Source organism: Peromyscus maniculatus, chromosome 23 (genome assembly GCF_049852395.1).
Source record: "Peromyscus maniculatus bairdii isolate BWxNUB_F1_BW_parent chromosome 23, HU_Pman_BW_mat_3.1, whole genome shotgun sequence".
NCBI classification, from domain to species: domain Eukaryota; kingdom Metazoa; phylum Chordata; class Mammalia; order Rodentia; family Cricetidae; genus Peromyscus; species Peromyscus maniculatus.
The window spans coordinates 38,517,519-38,532,706 of record NC_134874.1 but is presented as its reverse complement, the minus strand read 5'-3'; the positions used below and the strand labels follow the sequence as shown (position 1 = coordinate 38,532,706).

At 49.9% G+C, this 15,188-nt stretch overlaps 1 protein-coding gene across 4 annotated transcripts in view; it reads left to right on the top strand.

The window, feature by feature from the left end:
• The window catches only part of Cyth3 (cytohesin 3), a 94,427-nt gene that overhangs the window by 76,181 nt on the left and 3,058 nt on the right, over positions 1–15,188 (top strand). For all 4 annotated transcript variants that reach the window (XM_006982651.4, XM_076561332.1, XM_076561333.1 and 1 more), the window contains exons 5-11: positions 1,649–1,767; positions 6,150–6,230; positions 9,210–9,322; positions 9,518–9,666; positions 10,695–10,806; positions 14,943–15,019; positions 15,100–15,171. In XM_006982651.4, coding sequence (XP_006982713.1) covers positions 1,649–1,767; positions 6,150–6,230; positions 9,210–9,322; positions 9,518–9,666; positions 10,695–10,806; positions 14,943–15,019; positions 15,100–15,171 — 723 coding nt within the window. The remainder of the gene's footprint in view (positions 1–1,648; positions 1,768–6,149; positions 6,231–9,209; positions 9,323–9,517; positions 9,667–10,694; positions 10,807–14,942; positions 15,020–15,099; positions 15,172–15,188) is intronic.

Below are 15,188 nucleotides of genomic sequence, written 5' to 3'. Positions count from 1 at the left end.
TCCTAGCCTGGTGTAAGGTGGCTGGAAACCAGCTCTCAGGGTGTGCAAAAGGGAGTGATTTGCTGTTGTGGCAGGTCCTGGGAGTCCCCATGATGTGTGCAGTGCAGCTGATTCAGGCCTGGGACAGCCTTGTCTCTTGACATTGTCAGCTATGCTTTGCAGGTTCTTAAAGTGGGCATGTGTTCAGCTGGTGAAAGCTCAGTGGTAGTGTGCCAGTTAACATGCTTTTGGTCTCAGGTAACAGAAAATCCAGCCCCCTCCCCCCAAAAAACACCCCTGGTTACACAATGGAGTTTTATTTTATCATATAGTTGCTATGGCAGTAAGTGACTCTCAAGTGACGGGAGCAAAATGCTTACCTCAGTCTCTCTCTCACATGAGAGATGCTGTGCTTCTGGCCACCACATGGAGTTCAACTCAGGAAGGAAGAGGAAGGGCAGTGAAAGGCTTCCACTTATGGCTGCTTGCCCAGACCTGTGTGAGATTTGTCATTTGTATGTAAGGAAAGCCTGTAAAGCAATTATCTGGGGTAAGGTGGTAGAATAAAAGGGTTGGTTGAGGCAGGGTGGGAAGAGCAGATAAAAGCACTTGCCATATAAGCCTGATAACTTGAGTTCAATCCCCAGTGTCCAGGTGGAAGGAGAAAACTGATTCCTGAAGGTCCTCTGACCTCCACACATACATGTCACTCAGACATGACACACACACAGTCATAATGAATAAGGAGAACTGGCCAGACGGCTCATCAGGTAAACGCACCACCACCATACCTGAAGGCCTGAGTTCCATCCCCAGGATTCCATGGTAGAAGGAGAGAACCAACTCATGGCAGGTTGTCCTCTAATTGTGGTCAGTGATGGGCTCACACACATAAATAATTTACATTTTTAATCAGGTAAGAAATACTTCTTTTGGCCCGACATGGTGGCACACGCCTTTAATCCCAGCACTCAGGAGGCAGAGGCAGGCGGATCTCTGTGAGTTCGAGGCCAGCCTGGTCTACAGAGTTTCAGGGCAGGCACCAAAGCTACACAGAGAAACCCTGTCTCAAAAAAAAAAAAAAAAAAAAAAAACCCAAAAAAGAAATACTTCTTTTTAAAAGGTGGAGCAGGGCAGCTGGAGAGATAACTCAGCTGCTCTTTGGGAGGACTAGGTTCAATTCTCAGTACCTACATGGTAGTGCATAACTTTCTGAACTCCAGTCCCAGGGGATCTTATGCCCTCTTCTGGCCTCTGCAGGTGCGAGGCATGCATGAAGTACACAGACATGCCTGCAGGCAGGCAACCGCTCACATGAAATAGAAATAAATAATTGTAAAGGGGGTTGGTGGTTATTGGGCTGCCCCATGGCAGCATCTCTCACCCACAGTAAGGTCCTGTGAGGCAGGAGAGACATGGTTTCCCCCAAGCTTTATAAATGTGATGGTGTTTTAACTGCTGGGTAACATCTGACAAATACAGCAGCCCACTCTTGAGTGGATGAAACACAGTATGACATTCTGGAAGTCAGGCTGTGCAGGCTCCATGGGCTCTGGCATTTTCACGGTGTCCAGACCTCCCAGGTTACTGCACAAAGCATGTTTCCAACTTTGAAATGGATCATGAACGGACCTCCTGACCAGCACGTTCCATCTCATTTGTTCCTCAGGGCATTCAGTTCCTAATTGAGAACGACCTGCTTCAGAGCTCCCCAGAGGATGTCGCCCAGTTTCTGTACAAAGGAGAGGGCCTGAACAAGACTGTCATTGGAGACTACCTGGGTGAGAGGTAAGCTGAGGATGCTCTCACAGCTCTTGGGATGCAGACTATAGGGACAGAGAAGTGCTGCCCCAGTGTGACTGGGGATCCTCGTGAGGATAAAGGTATTGGGACACCCGGGGCATTTGGAATCTTACCACACCAAAGGTTAAAGTGGACCAAAGACCTAAATAGAAGAATTAAAACTATTACATACTTAAGAGAAAGTGTAGGGTGAACTGAATCTTGATGATCTGGAATGACACAGGGAGTTCTTAGATGTAGCAGCAGAAACGCACACAACAGCAGAAAGAGAAGGTGACTGAGGGCCAGGTAGGGTCTGTGTCCCATTGGAACCCCTCTCCAAGTCACCAGTGTCACTCCTTCCTGGCCTGTAAAAGCACTGCCTTCTGCAGGTTGGCCCAGAAATGTCCCAGACTTCTTGGGTATTTTCCTTGTCACTTGAGGTGACTTTCCCCACCTCAGCTAAAGGTCCATCTTCTGGTGGTTTTGCTTGGCTTGGCTTTGTTGATTTTTGAGATCAGGTCTTGCTGTGTAGCCCAGGCTGGCCTCACACTTAACAGCGATCTTCTCCCTTCTAAGGGCTTCTTCCTCTAAGGGCTGGGGTATAGAAGTGTGCCACCATTAAGGGCTGTCTACTGTGCTTAGCCGAGGCTAGGCAGGAAGACTAAGTCAGCAGGTGCCAAGAAGGGAGTAGTGTTCAAAGCGGAACACTGCCCAAGCAGGGCAGTTCTACTCCTGCTTTTTATTAAAAATATTTGATCTAGCCGGGCGGTGGTGGCGCACGCCTTTAATCCCAGCACTCGGGAGGCAGAGCCAGGCGGATCTCCGTGAGTTCGAGGCCAGCCTGGGCTACCAAGTGAGTTCCAGGAAAGGCGCAAAGCTACACAGAGAAACCCTGTCTCGAAAAACCAAAAAAAAAAAAAAAAAAAAAAATATTTGATCTAACGTGGAACATTCTCCAGCTCATTCAGGGAGGTTAGTACTACCTGATAGCAAAACCAGACATTGACTAGCCAAGAAAGCCACAAACAAGTATCTGTTATGACTGAATATAGAAATGAATTTTTAAAAATAAGTTAGCAAATCAGACTCAGCAGTATATGAAGATTATGTACCAAATGGTTTCACATGTGCCCTTACAGTCTCTAATGGCCGTTTATTTTTGTTCAGTCACTCATTTATTTGTTGACTGCTGGCATTTCTAGCTCAGGGCAGTTATTTCAGTTTATAAGTCAGTTAAAGAGCTTTAGTGATGCTTGGTGGTAGAGTGCTTGCTTGGCATGCACAAGGTCCTGACAATAAACCCAGCCGGGACACATGCTGAACTGTTAGAGTGAACAAGCAAGCTTAGTGAGGTCACAGGAGTCAAGTTCAGTATGCCACGGCCAGTTGCGTTTCTGTCCAGTTGTATCTCAGTGAGCAAACTGAAGTAGTTCTATCTATAGGAGCATTGAAAAGAAGTAGGAGTGAGTCTTAACAGAAGACATATAGATAGCCTGCAAACTGAAACAGTGAGACCAGTGAACAGATCTAAACAGATGGAATCTGTCCCATGCTGACGGATTGGGAAGCAGGCTTGCTGTGGGCAGTACTCTCCACCTTGATAGTTAGATCTGATACACCAACAAAGTCCCACTTGACCTCTTTGCAGAAGTCAGCAAGCTAATAATGGTATTCATGTGGAAGGTTCCTCTTCAAAAAACCACTTTATGTTTACAAAATAAAATTAAAATTGTACTAATCAATACAGTGCAATACTGGCATAAAAGACAGATGTGTAGAAGTTTCATAGGGGCTGGATGGAGAGGTAGCCCAGCAGGTAAAAGCATTTTGATGCTCTGCTGAGGTCATTCTCAGTACCCACATCTGGTAGCTTACAACTGCCTGTAACTCCAGCTCCAGGGGGTCTGATGATGTCCTCTTCCAACTATTGCTGTGCCTGAATTCACATGTACATTCTCCCTACCCCTGCCATAAATAAACATAAATAAACATAATATAAAAAGTAGTCTAGAAGATGATAGAATGGAGTTGAGAATCCAGGAATGAACACCTATGTTTACTGTAAAATGATTTTTAACATATATAGCAAGACACTTGAGTGGGGAATGAATGACCCCAGCAGCCGGTGTCAGGTGACATCTGTGAGAGACAAGATTGGGCTCCTCCTAACACAGAGAGCTTAATGTGGATCCAAGATATGAATGGGAAGCCATGAAAATTGTCATGATCCTGTTATTGCAAGGCTTTCTTAGATCTAGTGCCTAAAACCCAAGCAATTGAAGAAAGTGAGGTAAACTGAACATCCCCAAATTTTAAAACATTGTACATGTTTGTTTATATGTATATATGCACATGTATAAGTGATAGCGTGTTAACCTGTGGGAGTTGGTTCTCTGCACCATATGGGTTCCAGAATCAAGCTCAGCTTGTCAAGCTTTGTATCAAGTGCCTTTACTTGCTGAGTCAGTTCACCACCCCCAAATTATTGTTTGCTTTAGATAATACTCTAGAGAAAGAGGGGAGAAAAAATAAAAGAAAAAAGCTGAGCGGTGGTGACACAGGCCTTTGATCCTAGCACTTGGGAAAGTAGAGGCAGGTGGATCTCTGTGAGTTAAAGGCCAGCTTAGTCTACAGAGTGAGTTCCAGGACAACCAGGACTACACAGAGAAACCTCATCTTAAAAACCAAAATATAAAAAAATAAAGAAAGAGAAGCAGCCCCTCTCATTGAAGAGGACCATTTGAAAATCTTACTTGACATCTGATAAGGACACAGCTAGCATATATAAAGAAGTCTAGCAGGTTGAACAGCCCCAATCCCAAATCCTAAATGCTGTAGAGATGGGAGTCTGCCTAACATTGCCTCTGGCATCCACCACTCCCTGGGGTTCTGGCAGCTGATGTGGTCATAGGCCTTGTCCCTAGTTGTGGCCCTAACCTGGCTGCCAATGCTGCTCCTTCCACACTAACAGCAGAGGAGTGTGCATGTGTAGACACACACCTGGCCCAGGTATGCCTGATGCTGAGCTGCTTTGCCACTTTAGTGAATCATCTGACAAGTGTGGTGTTGCACAAATGGACTCAAGCCAACATCTCTTGTCTGCCAGGACAGGCCTTGCATTGCCTCCTGGGAAGGTCTCATAATGCCCCCTTCTGGGGACACAGGCTAAGGAACCATCAAGGGTCCTGGAGACAATGGTACCCCATCTTCCCCAGTGCTGTTTCTAAGCTCCTGCCTTTTAACTTGAAATTTCCATGTGAGGGGAGGTGTCCTGTGGGGAGACAACACTAAGCTATGGCCACTGCTTACAATGTGTCTAGTGCTTGTGTGGGACAGATTGTGGCCTTCAGGCCAGGCCTGGTCATTCCCCAAAGATGGTGAATCCCAGCTGTGCCCTGTGAGGTTGTAGGTATATTACCCTCCTGCAACCCATGGTGGGTGCCAGTCCTCTGATAGGGCAAAGGACCCTGGCATTGTGCTCTAAGAGTGTCCTCAGAGCACATGGTGAGCAGGCTTGTTGCAGAATTTGAGCCAAAATCTAGTGAAACACACTGATACATCATTTTTCTTTTTATTGCTAATTAAATAAAAAATTGCCTTTTATTGTATTTTCATGCTTTACATTTAAAAAACCAATAGTTTATGCCAGTAATCCCAGCACTCATGAGGCTGAGGCAGGAGGATTTTAATGAGTTTCCTATATTGTAGTTCCTGGGCTATATAGTGAGTCCCATGCCAGTCTGAGTTACATAATGAAACCTGATCCCCACTCCCCCAAAACCAAAACAAAACAAAACAAAAATCCCTAATATGATGTATTGTTGGTCCCTCGCCCCCAATTTCCGTTCTCCAGTGCATTTATGGCTATGGCCTGAGAATGTTGCTTCTTATTTTCTCACACTCAAAACCCCATTGTGGCGCAGAGACTATAGTAAACCTTGTTCAGGGGCTATTTTGAAGGTTCCAGAATGTGTAAAGGCCCAGGCCTTAATTGTCTGTGTGAGTACTTTAGAGCTGGCCTTTAAGATGAGTTGAGGGTATTGGTCAGTTCCTTCCCAACTCCTACCCATTAGGAAGTATACTCCAGAGAGCCTCTCAGGTATCCTTTGCATTGAATCTGAAAACTGCTGGACATGGACACATGCCTGTAATCCTGGCACTTGGGAGTGGAGGCAGGAGGATCCTGAGTTCCAGGCTTTCTGCAATTTAGTGAGACTCTGCCTCGAAGAAAAAAACGAATAAAAATTCTAAAACAAATTTACAATGAAGAGCATGGTTGCTTGTCGTCAGCTACCATTACCTGCAAAGACCTGCCATGGATATGTATGACTTCTCTCCAGGTGACTCAGGTGAAATGTGCTTGCCTTGTTTCTGTTCTTTCCTAGGGATGATTTTAATATCAAAGTTCTCCAGGCTTTTGTTGAGCTTCATGAGTTCGCTGATCTCAACCTTGTCCAGGCCTTAAGGTGAGTGGTTGCCTCACAGCATGTATAGACGTATGGAAAGGCTGGAGTGGCAATGGCCATTGAGTCACTCCAGGTGACTGTGATGGACCTCCGCCCAGGCCCCCAAACAGCCCTGTAGTTCTGGCAGGTCCACCTGTGCAGTCTCTCCTCTGTGACACTCAGCAGCCCTGGGTGGAGCCAGGCTTGCTCAGGGATGGGCTGCATGCTTGCCTCGCTGTGGCCGCTACTTCTGCACCTTCTCAGTTTCTTTGCTGCCCTTCGTCCTGGGGTCCCTGCACTTGCTGTTCCCTCACCTGCTCCTGCAATACAATGCCCTGATGAGAAGTGACTTGAGGTTCTGTCTGGTTTGAGGGTGCAGTCTGTCATGATGGGGATGGCATAGCAGCTGCCTAAGGTATACGTGTAGATAATAAAAGATATTGACAGGTTTGTAGAAAGAAAGCTGAGGTGAGAAATAAATAATAAATAAATAAAATGAAGCTTTCCATAGAGCTTTATTAGGAGAGGTCCAGGCTCCCAGCCATGATGGGGCTTTGAAGCAGAAGAACCACCATGTATATATAGTATGATAGTATCCTAAAAGGAAAGAGACAGATGCTCCAGTCTGAGAATGGACGGAGTTTCTTGCTCTTAAAGGTTTCGTGGAGATGGGAGGTAGGAGGGAAAGTTCTGGTCCATGGAATGGTGCCATCCACATTCAGGACGGGTCTTCCCCATTTAAACCATTCTGGACACACCCTCAGAGACAGACCCAAGGGTTTGTTTCCATGGTGATTCTATATCCAGTCAAGTTGATAATGTAGGTTAACCATCATAGCTTGTATGTGCTTTCTTCCCATGCTATGCTTGGGGCAGCCTCAGTGTCTCCCGGGCCTATTGTCACTAGATTTAGCCTCAGGCCCCAAGCATGTGGCTATGCCAAGGAGGATGTAGATTGAACCATCAGATGCCATTCTGTGGTCTCTGTCTTGTCTGAGGAAAAGCCACTGTCACTATCGTCATATGTGAGCAAAGGGGGATGGCCCTCAGTACTTAGTGCTGCTCTGGTGCCCATCGTATGCTCTTGGGATTACCACTCTAGTTGCCGGGTCTGCAGTCTTGAGCAGATGGCATCTTGTCTTCTGTGATGGCATGGCATTTGGACTGGGTCTTCACCCTGGTGTATAGGAAGAGGTAACAAGGACTGGCCTGGTGGAGTCACCCCAGCCTGTTCCAAGCTAAGCCTACATAGCCGGCCTTGTCTGGTCGTGTCTTCATACGTTCGCCTCCTGCCTCGGGTTGTTTACACGGCCTTACTTCAGCTGCAGACTGGAATGTTGGCAGCCTTTGGTTGTGGCCTTTTGGACACTACTCAGCAGTTCAGCCTGGGCTGAAAAGCTTGCTGTCAAGAAAAGCCATACAAGAGTCTTGCAGATCTGGTTAGCTGATTTTAGGTTCAGTTTTGGAGAACTATATAGCCAGAGAAAGGATCAGACCTGATGATCCTGGAAAGCCAGTCCATGGCATAGCCGTTACCACTGTGGTTCTGTTCTTTGCCACTCTGTGTCTGCCTTACAGTCAGAGGTCAAAGTCCGAGGTGACCTCTCCACAAGACCAAGGAGAGTGAGTAGCTGCTACCTACCTTGGGTTTGCTCCAGTGGGTTCTGTCTTAGCTGTGCCCAGCCTGTAGCACCTTTTCCTCGATTCCCTGGATCTAATCAAGGATGCAAGTGGGACATGCTCAGAATGGTGCAGAGTCCACTGCTGGTGCAGGGGAATGACAGGCATTGCTAATGCCTGTTTCATTGCTCGTTGATAGAAGCTGGTTGCTATAGTGATCAAGTGTGAGGCTGGGTAAGAGGTCCTCAGACTAGGGGGTGGAAGGTGGTCGTGGTGGGTTCAGAACTGAGGAGGGTGCTCTGATGGAGCAAGTGGTGGGGGTGTGGGGCAAGGAGAGCATGTCTGTGGTGCTTTGCTGACCATGTTGGGCAGAGGGAGAAAGTGTCAGAGATGGGCCTGGCCCTAGTGGCTGTCTTGCAAGTGGGAATAGGACTTCAGTCTGTGATGCTATTGAGCCAGGATCTGGCAGAGTGGGTGGCTGATTGTGACAGGAATCCCCCTGGGAATGGGGGCAGTGGCAGGAGGAGGGAGTGGTGGACAGGCCTAGAAGAAACAGTCCCACTTATCAGGCCTGCATAGGAGGAAGAGCCGAGAGGAGAGCAGGTCCTCCCTTGTGCCACTGTTCTAGCTGTGTCTTAAGACCCCAAGCAGCCAGAAGATTTCCGGCGGCCTGCAGATCTGACATACTGAGCCATTGCTGCATGGCTGTCCCCGTGGGTGTGAGCCTCACTGGCCAGGGTGACTCTAGAAGGCAGAACAGCCATAACCTTTCCCCGGTACTTCAGGCAGGCAGATGGGGAGTGCTGGTGGGTGCCGTGTAGCCCGAGAAAGTGAAGCAGGAAGGAGTTGGAGATATGAGGCAGGAGCTCCAGTGTCACATGGGACATCAGGGGAGACTTGAGTGGGAGAGGAACTGGTGAGGACAGGGACATCTTTGGGCTTGGGCAGGAGTGACCCAGCAGCAGGCTGTGGCTGTGGCCTGGAAGATTGGGCGGGTGCTGGCTGCTGACTCTGACCTGGCCTTGTGAAGGGTTCTCAGAGGAGTGGATCCTTTATCCTGTCACAACTGTAGCAGCCACGGTGATAGAGTGGGCCCTGGTGATCATCTGGGACATGCAGGAGGCGGTAACGGGGTGCAGAACATGCTGGGATCCTGTTCAGGTGTGAGGCATCTGCAGCAGATCTTGAAGAACTGTTTGCAATTACACAAGAGGAACAGTCAACGGTCTTCGGTTGTTGAATAGGAGGAAACCAGCTGACTTCATGGTAGGCTCAGACTGAGCAGGCCATGTTCTTGCTGTGGTATGGGGCAGGAACTGCGTGGGGCCTGGCCAGATCTGTTCTCCCAGGGGTACTCAGTGAAGCGTCCTCTCTCTACAGGCAGTTTCTATGGAGCTTCAGACTTCCTGGAGAGGCGCAGAAGATCGACCGCATGATGGAGGCTTTTGCATCACGATACTGCCTGTGCAACCCTGGGGTCTTCCAGTCCACAGGTCAGCAGCCTGCCATGTCCCTGAGTTGAGATGCTCCCAGCCGTAGCTCTCACCCCCCTGCTGCCTCCATGGGGAACAAGCCCTCAGCGTGAGCAGACCATTGCCAGGGAGGCAGCATAGGCAACACTTCTGGGCCCCACTGTCCCGCGGGAAGCGAGCTGAGCCTCAGGCCTCCCCATCTGTGGCGTGTTGCAGATACGTGCTACGTGCTGTCCTTCGCCATCATCATGCTCAACACCAGCCTGCACAACCACAACGTGCGAGACAAGCCAACTGCCGAGCGCTTCATCACCATGAACCGCGGCATCAACGAGGGTGGGGACCTTCCTGAGGAACTGCTGAGGGTGAGTCCATAGGCCGCTTCCCAGTTGTGTTTCTTTTCTGTTGTTCTGATAAAATATCCTGACAAATAGAACTTTAAGGGAGGAAGACTTTATTCAACTTACAAAGTCTAGGTTACAGTCTGTCATTGTGGGGAAGTCAAGGCAGGAACTTGAAGCACCTACTCAAATCCAGTCAAGAGCCAAGAGAGAAGGAGTGCATGCCTGCTTAGCATTGCTCAGCTCACAGCCTGTGTTTGTGCACTCAAGGACCCAAACCCAGGGAGCGGCACCACCCACTGGTAGGCTAGGCCTTCCTTCCTCACAGGTCAATCTGATCTAGACAGTCGCTCATTGAGACGTCCTTCTCAGGTGATTCTAGATTGTGCCATGCTGACAATTAAGACTAACCATCATCGTCTCCTTCCCGTCATCATTTGTGGGGTTTCCTATGTGTGTGCGTGTGTGCGTGCGTGGGGCGGGAGGGGCTGAGGTCAGGGTTGGCTTCTCCCTCAGTCATTTTTGGCATGTGGAGGTCAGAGAACACCTTTGTGGAGTTGGTTCTCTCCTTTCACGTGTGTGTGAGTTCTGCAAATGGAACCTAATGTTGCCAGGCTTGTGTGCCCAAGTGCCTTTACCTGCTGAGCCTTCTCACCATGTCCAGGTGTTTTTGGTTGTTGTTTTTGTTTTTTGGTGACAGGGTCTCTCACTGTAAGTCCCAAGGACCCTCCTGTCTCTGCCTCTAAGATGACGGGCACAAACTACCAAACCTAGGTTCTTAGACCCTGGGCATCTCAAGTCGGGTCTTCACGCTTGCAGGAAGCACTTCACCAACTGACCCATCTCCTCACCTCTTAAGTTATTTTAAATCTTCAGATACTCTTAATCCAGTAATGAAAATCAGGAATGCTGGCTTGTTGATTTCAAAGGTGCCTTCCAAGCGTCTCCTTAATTAGCCTGGTCTCTCGGGCTGTGTGGCAATCCTGTGCAGGAGGGAGGAAGGCTGGTTACTTTCTTTACAGCGCCTGATCGGCTCCTCTCCTTCCCTGCAGAACTTGTATGAAAGTATCAAGAATGAGCCGTTTAAGATCCCGGAAGACGATGGGAATGACTTGACACACACATTCTTCAACCCGGACCGTGAAGGCTGGCTGCTGAAGCTGGGTGAGCCTGGCGGGGTGGGCCCTGCGCCTGCACCCCTCAGCCCACAGCAGCAGCTCCCGAGGGCTTTTTGCCCTGCTCCTTCCTTGGAGCCACAACCCCCAACTACAAGGCAGAAAGATTAAAAAGAAAAGTGCAGTCAAGCCAGAGCCCACTCTGGGCAGCCACACATCCCAGCACTAGTGACTGTGTCACTGAGTTGTGGCCTTCCAGAGTGGGCCATGCTTGCAGCATCCACTGCAAGACCCATCCCAGAAAGCTGCTGAGTTAGTATCCATGTGAATCCCGGTAGTTCTCTGCCTGGAAGCAAGTGCCTTTACCTCCAGAACCTGTGTGCTTTCTCGTGCTTTGGCGTGACTGTGACTCTGACGAGTGGTTTAAATGTGCCTTCTTATTGTTTTCCTTCTGCCTGTGGCTCCCACCTTTCTGTTCTGTGACGGGCTGTCCCTGCTTGTCCTGCGTTAGGAGGTAGGTACCCAGTGGCTTCCTCCCCTTCCCGGCGGCGGCTCATTCTCTCCCCCACGTTGGTCTGTGTGAAGCTCCGGTCTGTGGTTGCCATTCATCTGATCCATTTGGCTTTGGACTTGACTGGGGCAGCATCACGCAGGTGTAGTGTGTGTGACACCCACCCATCAGGGCAGGGCCCAGAGCACCTAGGACCAGAAGCACATGGGGAAACTGTGTGGGAGCAAACTTGCCCCCCATCTTCAGGGTCCCGCAACAGTGAGGAAGCTGAAAACCAGCCTGTCCTTACAGTGCCACCCCCACACCACTAACCAACAGTGTGTGTGTCTGTACAAAGGAAGGCTTCCTTATTGGACACTTAATGGTTTCCTGCATTTGGAACAATTGAGATTTTTAGGCTTCATTTTGACTCTAGGGGGGATGAGAGTATCATAGATCAACCGTAAAGCCTGTGACATGTGACAGCACCCTGTCCAGATAATATTATTGCTGTGTAATAACAAAGACATGAGGGATAGAATGCTGATGATTTTTTTTTTTTTTTTTTTTTTTTTTTTTTTAAGCTGAAGACCAAACCCAGGGCCTTACGCCTGCTAGGCAAGCACTCTACCACTGAGCTAAATCCCCAACCCCTCTGATGATGATTTTAAAAATATGGATCAAGGGGGGATGGGCTGTGTCATGGAGACAGGTGACAGGTGTAGCTTGTGGGGTTCTCCTGAGGGTCTGCTGTCTCCCTGTGGAATCCTGGCCTTCACCATTCCTTTGGCTTCGCTCTCACCATGTCAAAGTTTAGAAATGTTCTCAGTGTTGGCCTTAAGATCTAGTATCATAACCTTGAACTTGGACACCCGAGTGACTTAGAAATGCACACTGAGCCCCTCAGGTCACACTGTGCTTGTGGACTTGGACTAGGAAGAGGAAGAGTGTGCTTCCTGAGCCACTGGCAGTTCGTGTGGCATCTGCCGCTAGAGAGGCCAGTCCTAGAGTGAGAATAAGTGAATGAAGCCAAGACATAGGCCAGCTCGTGCTTTCTAACCTGAGAACTGTGTGCAGAGCAGTTGACCAGTGCAGCCAGGAGCAGGGGCCGAAGGTCCACCTTTGCTGTCGGTGCTGCACTGTGATCTCCCTCACACCAGCAGCCACTGGCTCCACTCTGCTCTAGTGGTCAAGTCTGAGGCCAAAGCCATGATGACATGAGGCACTATCCACAGGTAGCACCCCACCCAGTAAGCTGGTGGGCAGAACAGCTTGCACTGGCCTTTCCCAAGTGCCTGGTGCCCGTGGGCACTTCTGCCCATTGCTTCCCTCAGTTGTGTGGAAGAGCCCAGACCTATCATTTGCCACAGCCAGCTGGTACTTCTCCACAAGTGTCGAGGGTGGAAGACATGCTGGAAGCATTCTGCTGTCGTGGTGGGGCTGTGTACAATGTTGGATTTTGGCCATTCATGTTAAAAACATAGGATGTAGTTAGCGTTGAATTATCATGGGAGAAAAAGTATATGTGGGCATGCATGTATCTGTGTGTTTATGTGCATGTACAGCCATGTGTGTCCACCTACACATGCTTGGTGATAGCAATGAAAGGATAAAAGCATCCAAGTGTTTGGGAGCACAGCTCCTGCACAGGCTGAATGCAGGTTCGGGAGTGGAGGGCATCCCGCCACCTTGTAGCAGAATCTGCGGTGTCTTCAGGTTTGGGGCACTAGCCCTGCTAGGCCTGCATCTGAGCAGAATGGGATCCCTGCTGGGCAGCATCGAGCCCAGCTGACCCTGCTCAGTGTAGGTGCCTGACCGTGGGGGCGGTGGGATGTCCAGGGTACAGAGCCAAGGCCCTCCATCCTCACAAATACCTCTCTGGGCAATGTGACCCCATGCCTGGCAGGCCAGGGGGCTTGAGGCCGAGCAAAGCACAGAAGGGCCTGACAGCCACAGTGGGAGCGCAGAGGAGGAGCAGGCACTTGGCAGGGGCTGCTGCCACAGAGACCTGGAGCAGCTCTGCCAATGGGAGCCCATGGCTAGGGCGGGAGAGAAGGGAGGGCCTGGCCAGTTACTTTCCAAGTGCTCTTGAGACTGTTGTTGGGAAGGCCGGAAGCACCAGTGAGGCTGGGATGACTGCAGTGGGAGTCTCTGAGGGAAGAAGAGGCAACACACAGTGGTGGTGGGTGCCTGAGTTGCAAGCTTGCTCTTACCTGATTCTGTCACCCCCTTGGCCTGGGAGAGTAGAGTACCTGAGAGAAGAAGCTAGTGTGGTATCTAGATCTTGGCATACCTTTCTCTGTTCCTCCTCACTGGAGGTGTTTGGGAAAAGAGAGGCTAACCTGAGTTTCTCCTGGGCCTGCAGAGATGGGGCTTCCCATAGATCCCTAGTTTCCTGTGTGTAATGACGCGAGACAGGCCCTGAGTGAGGGAAGTGAGGAAGCTGTGATTTGGGGAATAGGGGTTCAGGTCAGCTACCAGGAAAGATGGTGGGAGAAAGAGGTGTTACTCCAGGCTGGAGAAGCCGAAGGGCAGGCCCTTAGGGCAAGAAGGGGTGTGGTGTGGAGAGGGCTGGGGCTGGCCCACATCCCACTGTGCTTTGGTGATTCCCTCTCTACTTTGCTGTCCCCCTCCTGGTCAGGTCAAATCCCCTCCCCATCCCTGCTGTGTTTAGGTCTCTGTAACTGGAAGCCCTGTTAGGAGCCTGGGAGTTCCTCCCTCACTCTCTGTGCCTTCCCAGCACCCCACACTGCCTGCAGGGTGTGGGGGACTGCAGTGCAGCCCGGAGGGAGGCACACTCCCCACTTCTGGCCTGTTGTAGAGAAAGCCAAGCCAGTTCCTCTGTATTGCCATTGTTAGTTCCAGGAGCCCACGGGACAGGGAGGGCTAAATCTTACCTGGAACTCTTGGTAGCACCTGAATTTGTTACCACAAGCAGCTTTTCCTTTTTTTTCTTTTCCTTCAAATTTCTTGTCAAAAGCACAAGCTGTCAGTAGAAATAATTTTGACTGACAGTAACAAATCAGTTAGGGCAGAAGGAAGGGTTCCTTTCCATAGAAAAGAGCAGATACAGACAGCCGTGTGTGTGTGTGTGTGTGTGTGTGTGTGTGTGTGTGTGTGTGTGTGTGTGTGTGTGTGTGTACGTACACATGTGCTCCAGATCTTGTTAAAAGATTAATTCAATCTAATAATTCCCTGGGCCAAGAGTAATTGACTTTGATGGATCCCAGGGCTGCTCAAAGTCCCAGTAATGCGATAACTGCCCTGACGTAACGGGATTAAGCCTGGACAGACCTGGGTGAGCTGGCACTGACTTCATCGTGTTCATTTCATGGGGGAAAATTACGCTCATCCATTACAACTAACTTTTCCAGGAAGCAGATTTGAAAGTGTGTGTGACCTAGGGTGACCCTGGGTGGCCATGGAGAGAGGGCACCTGCGTGGGCCTCGGGTGGGGGGTGCATGGGGGCCCCAGCCCTGCACCCAGCCATCCTGGATGGTCAGGCCTCATGGCTTGCCCTGGACTTTCTAACTGGGGTTAGTATGGGATGGTTTGAAGAGGAAAGAAGCCCAGTCTTGAGCTTGGATCCTTTGACAGGGCAGTGATGTGGTGCTAAGGGGATTCTGGGATCCTCTCTGGACCCTTGGGCTCCAGCTGCATGAACACCTGCTTCACGGGGCTCTTCTGCTCCTAGGGGGACGTGTGAAGACCTGGAAACGGCGCTGGTTCATCCTCACAGATAACTGCCTCTACTACTTTGAGTACACTACGGTAAGTGAGGCTGCATTTCCTTCTGCAGAGTCCTGGGAGCCTCAGTCTGCCAGGCCTTGCCTCACACATTTGTCTTCTAGGACAAGGAGCCCAGGGGGATCATCCCGCTGGAGAACCTCAGCATCAGGGAGGTGGAGGACCCTCGGAAACCGGTATGAGGTTTCCCTGT